This window comes from Salvelinus sp. IW2-2015, linkage group LG11, assembly GCF_002910315.2.
Source record: "Salvelinus sp. IW2-2015 linkage group LG11, ASM291031v2, whole genome shotgun sequence".
In the NCBI taxonomy this organism is placed as follows: domain Eukaryota; kingdom Metazoa; phylum Chordata; class Actinopteri; order Salmoniformes; family Salmonidae; genus Salvelinus; species Salvelinus sp. IW2-2015.
The window spans coordinates 35,677,245-35,683,218 of NC_036851.1; the positions used below are offsets into that span (position 1 = coordinate 35,677,245).

Genomic DNA, 5,974 nt, shown 5'->3' on the forward strand with positions numbered 1-5,974 from the left:
AGAGCCGGAAGTTTTACTGGTTGGTAGGTGATCAAATACTTATGTCATGCAATAAAATGCTAAATAATTACTTAAAAATCATACAATGTGATTTTCTGGATTTTTGTTTTAGATTCCGTCTCTCACAGTTGAAGTGTACCTATGATAAAAAATGACAGACCTCTACATGCTTTGTAAGTAGGAAAACATGCAAAATCGGCAGTGTATCAAATACTTGTTCTCCCCACTGTATATATAAGTTATCTTAAACTAATCTAAAACTGTTGTTGTTTGAAAGCAAAGATTCCTGACCAAAAATAAATTATCCCATTCCAATTGTGGTTCATTTTCATACAAAAGTAGAACAGAAACGTTGCCCTTATTCAGCACTGTATGTACACACATCTCATAGGGCAACATTTTGTAATACCTATGTACTAATAACTAGGCCAGTTGGTTCAGACTCACCCTGTCCAGTCTGACAGCGCCGGCCACTCTCGAATGAGAAGAGGTTGGAGTCGTAGCCATAGCGCCGCAGACATAGGTAGGGCCACCGGATGGCGTCCCTCTTGCGTGTGTGCAGGATGAGCTCGGTCTGGGTGAGCTCCATGGTCCCAGAACCCAACTCATTCCCCTCATCATCCACATTGGTCACCTGCAATGGGAAAATACCAATAAGTAAGGTACCCATTTGTGGTCCCACTTTAAACAAGTTACAATTTATAAAGGATTTATATAGCATACATATAGTCTCCATAAGCACGACATAGATCAGTGGTCACCAACCGGTCGATCTTCAAGGCATTCCTAGTCGATCACCAAACATTTCTGTAGAAAAGCCAACGAGAATGCATAAAGGTTTGCTCTCCTTTTTTTGGTGTTGCACTGTTGGCGGTACAGTGTCTTGCAAAAGTCACCCTTGGCGTTTTTCCTATTTTGTTGCATTACAACCTGTAATTTAAATTGATTTCTATTTCATGTAATGTACATACACAAAATAGTCCAAATTGATGAAGTGAAATGGGGAAGAAAAATTGAAAAAAATTCTACAAACTAAAGAACTGAAAAGTGGTGCATGCATACAGTGGGGCAAAAAAGTATTTAGTCAGCCACCAATTGTGCAAGTTCTCCCACTTAAAAAGATGAGAGAGGCCTGTAATTTTCATCATAGGTACACTTCAACTATGACAGACAAATTATTTTTAAAAAACCAAGGAAAAATCACAGGTAGATTATTTAATGAATTGTATTTTAAATTATGTAAAATAAGTAATTTGGTCAACTAGCAAACAAGCAAGATTTCTGCTCTCACATACCTGTAACTTCTTCTGTAAGAGCTCGCTCAGATCCTCCATCTCATTACTGTAATAACTGCACCTATTTGAACCTTGTTATCAGTATATAAGACACTTGCCTCCACAACCTCAAACGTCACACTCCAAACTCCACTATGCAAGACAAAACTTCAAGACACCAGAAAACAAAATGTAGACCTGCACCAGGCTGGAGACGAATCTGCGAATAAGTAACAGTCTTGGTTTGACAAATCAACGTGTCGGGAGCCAATTATTAGGAAATGAAGACATACAAACCACTGAAAATCTTACCTCGAATCGGGCGCTCCACGCAAGATCTCACGCCCGTGGGGTCCAAATATGATCACAAGAACGTGAGCAAAAATCCCGAACCACACGGGACCTTAGCGAAATGACCATGCCAGAAACTGGACCAAAGATAAACAAAGCACTACCATCAGATAAACACACTACGCCGCCAGGACTCAATCCTGCAGTGCCAGAAGTGTCCCCCTGCTTCAGCCAGTTACATGTCCAGGCCCGTCTGAAATTGGCTTAGAGAGCATTCTGGGATATCAGAAGAAATTGGGAGGATGTATATGATCAGCATGGAACCAAAAATAAACTTATGCGTAAAAAACTCAACTTCGGTTTGGAGGGACCAAAAGAAATGCTCGAGTTTTGCATCCATATAAAGAACACCATACCTCTGTGAAGCAATGGGTATAAACATCATGCTTTGGCTTTTTCTGGCAAGGACCCATGAGTACGGGAAGTTCTTATCCGTGATATAAAGAAAGAAAAAATGACGCAATGTTGATCGTGAGACTTTTGAGTGAAAACTCCCTCCATCAGCAAGGCATTGAAGAATGAAACGTGGCTGGTTCTTCAGCAATGACAATGATCCCAAACATACCGCCGGGCAACGAAGGAGTGGCTTCGTAAGAAGCATTTCAAGTCCTGGACGTGCCTAGCCAGTCTCCAGATCTCAACCCCATAGAAAATCTTTGAGAGGGAGTTGAAAGTCCGTGTGTCCCAGCAAAACAGCCCAAAAACATCACTCTTAGAGGAGATCTGCATGGAGGAATGGCCAAAATACCAGCAACAGTGTGTGAAACCTTATGAAGACTTATCAGAAAGCATTTACCTCTGTGCATGCCAACAAAGCGGTATAACACAAGACTTAGATAAACGTGTTTATTTAGACCAATACTTATGTTCACCATAATTGCAAATAAATACTCAATTAAAAATCCTACAATGTGAATTTTTTATCATTTTTCTTCAAGTTAAGTGTACCTATGATGAAAATTACAGGCCTCTCTCATCTTTTTAAGTGGGAGAACTTGCACAATTGGTGGCTGACTAAATACTTTTTTGCCCCACTGTATATATTCACCCCCTTTGCAATGAAGCCCCTAAATAAGATCTGGTGCAACCAATTACCTTCAGAAGTCACATAGTTAGTTAAATAAAGTCCAACTGTGTGCAATCTAAGTGTCACATGATCTGTCAAATTATCTCAGTATATATACACACCTGTTCTGAAAAGTCTGCAACACCACTAAGCAAGGGGCACCACCAAGCAAGCGGCACCATGAAGACCAAGGAGCTCTCCAAACAGGTCAGGGACAAAGTTGTGGAGAAGTACAGATCAGGGTTGGGTTATAAAAAAATATCAGAAACTTTGAATATCCCACGGAGCACCATTAAATCCATTATTAAAAAATGGAAAGAATATGGCACCACAATAAACCTGCCAAGACAGGGCTGCCCACCAAAACTCACGGACCAGGCAAGGATGGCATTCATCAGAGAGGCAACAAAGAGACCAAAGATAACCCTGAAAGAGCTGCAAAGCTCCACAGCGGAGATTGGAGTATCTGTCCATAGGACCACTTTAAGCCGTAAACTCCACAGAGCTGGGCTTTACGGAAGAGTGGCTTGAGAAAAAGCCATTGCTTAAAGAACAAAATAAGCAAACACGTTTGGTGTTCGCCAAAAGGTATGTGGGAGACTCCCCAAACATATGGAAGAAGCTACTCTGGTCAGATGAGACTAAAATTGAGCTTTTTGGCCATCAAGGAAAACGCTATGTCTGGCGCAAACCCAACACCTCTCATCACCCTGAGAGCACCATCCCCACAGTGAAGCATGGTGGTGGCAGCATCATGCTGTGGGGATGTTTTTCATTGGCAGGGACTGGGAAACTGGTCAGAATTGAAGGACTGATGGATGGCACTAAATACAGGGAAATTCTTTGGGAAACCTGTTTCAGTCTCCCAGAGATTTGAGACTGGGACAGACGTTCACCTTCCAGCAGGACAATGACCCTAAGCATCCTGCTAAAGCAACACGCAAGTGGATTAAGGGGAAACATTTAAATGTCTTGGAATGGCCTAGTCAAAGCCCAGACCTCAATCCAATTGAGAATCTGTGGTATGACTTAAAGATTGCTGTACACCTATGGAACCCATCCAACTTGAAGGAGCTGGAACAATTTTGCCTTGAAGAATGGGCAACAATCCCAGTGGCTAGATGTGCCAAGCTTATAGAGACATACCCCAAGAGACTTGCAGCTGTAATAGTGGTGAATAGTTATGCACGCTCAAGTTTTGTTTTTTTGTCTAATTTCTTGTTTGTTTCACAATAAAAAATATTTTGTATCTTCAAAGTGGTAGGCATGTTGTGTAAATCAAATTATACAAACCCCCAAAAAATCAATACATTTTAATTCCAGTTGTAAGGCAACAAAATAGGAAAAATGCCAAGGGGGKKWRKMMTTTYKCAAGCCACTGTAGGTGCGCTTGATTCAGAAGCCCTGCGCACCAGGAGGGCAAAGTGTTCCCCTTTTGAACCAATTCATTTGTGTGAAAAGACAGCAAAGTTTGGTAATAGCCTACGTGACATTTCATTACTTTTAAAACTATGACCAGAGAGAGACTGTCAAAGAATACAGCAAAGAGCTACTGTTTTAATGAGTGAGTTCATGTCTAAGTTTTTATTCAGCACTGTCAACACTGTTTTTATTCAACACTAAAAAACATAAAACGCAGTTCTCTCTACTTCCACTTGCACTGCAATAAATGATAAGCCAAGTGTATCGATAGCCTTGTGTTTTTATTATTATTAGCAGTCATTGCTTCTATTTTAATATGAAGGAATATTTCACTTTCTCTGGTCATAGGAACAACATGAATTTGTGCCTGAGGCAGATGCGGTGCGACTCGAGTTTTGCCATCAGGTGGAAGATGGTGTCCGCTCTCTCTGGTCAGTATCACCAGAGGAATTAYTTTTTTATTTTTTATTTAACTAGGCAATTCAGTTAAGAACAAATTCTTATTTACAATGACGGCCCACCAGGGAACAGTGGCCGTCATTGTAAATAAGAATTTGTTCATAACTGACTTGCCTAGTTAAATAAAATAAAACAATGTCATTCCTCCGGAAGGGGCAGCACAACAGATTTTTACCTTTTCAGCTCGGGGATTCAATCCAGCAACCTTTCGGTTACTGGCCCAACGCTCTAGCCACTAGGCTACCTGCCGCCACAGGAAAGGAAGGAAAGAGCATGGACAGTGAAAGGCAGACCCTCTGCTGCTCTCTCCCTCCCTTCCTCCGCTGAGGCTAAAGCCGTGTTCAAAATAACTGGGAACTCGGAAATCTCTGACTTCCGACTTCAGTGCATTCAAGACAACTGGGAACTTGGGAAAAAACGAGATCCGACTGTGAAAAAAAGTTTTGAACAGTCATCCAACTGCGAATTCCAAGTCGGAAACTGGCATCTTTCTAGAGCTCCAACTTTCCGACTTGAAGATCACTGACGTCATGATTTGACCTCATTTTCCCCCCCAGAGTTCACAGTTGTCTTGAAAGCACCATGTCCATCAGATGCAGGTACCATCAGTACAGTCAAATAAAAAACGCTAACTTTTTGCAAATTATTTCAATTTATGGTCAGCTGTGCCTCGCAAGTGCTACACCAACTGATCTATTTTGTTATAAAGCTCAAGTTTTCAAATGTAATATGATCTGAGAAAAACAATATTGGCAGGGCAGACATATACAGTATATAGTGAATATGCTGTGATAATGTATGCGGCCTAGTGCACAAACGTCATTCCTACAGAACTGTTTTTATTAGGTTAATGTTACATTTTTTAAGTAATCTTTTTTTTCAACACGCTATTACTCTGTTTTACCGTAACTGTATTTTTATTTATTTTTGTGCTCCTTTTGACCCATTATTTCTATCTCTACTTTGTTTTCGATCTCTACTATCTCTACTCTAACTTATCTAATTCTTTTTTTTTTTACTTGCTATATTGTATTATTGTTTACTGATAATTAAGTATTGCTCACCGATTGGGCCTTTTTTAATAATTACAAATTTTTTCAGTTCTATGTTTTAATCAAATTTTTGTATTTTACTTGCAACCATTTTTTAATTTTTTATTTATTTAATTATATATATATATATTATTTAATTTTTTATTTTTTTCACCTTTATTTAACCAGGTAGCTAGTTGAGAACAAGTTCTCATTTGCAACTGCGACCGTGGCCAAGATAAAGCATAGCAGTGTGAACAGACAACACAGTAATTACACTGGAGTAACAATAAACAAGGTCAATAACATGGTAGAAAAAAAGAGAATCTATATACAATGTGTGCAAAAGGGCATGAGGTAGGCATAAATCG

At 39.8% G+C, this 5,974-nt stretch overlaps 1 protein-coding gene across 1 annotated transcript in view; it reads right to left on the reverse strand.

Moving 5' to 3' along the window:
• LOC111970291 (fibroblast growth factor receptor substrate 2-like) overlaps nucleotides 1-5,974 on the reverse strand; it is a 54,219-nt gene that overhangs the window by 39,299 nt on the left and 8,946 nt on the right. The window contains exon 3 of the mRNA XM_023996946.2: nucleotides 448-634. Coding sequence (XP_023852714.1) covers nucleotides 448-634 — 187 coding nt within the window. The remainder of the gene's footprint in view (nucleotides 1-447; nucleotides 635-5,974) is intronic.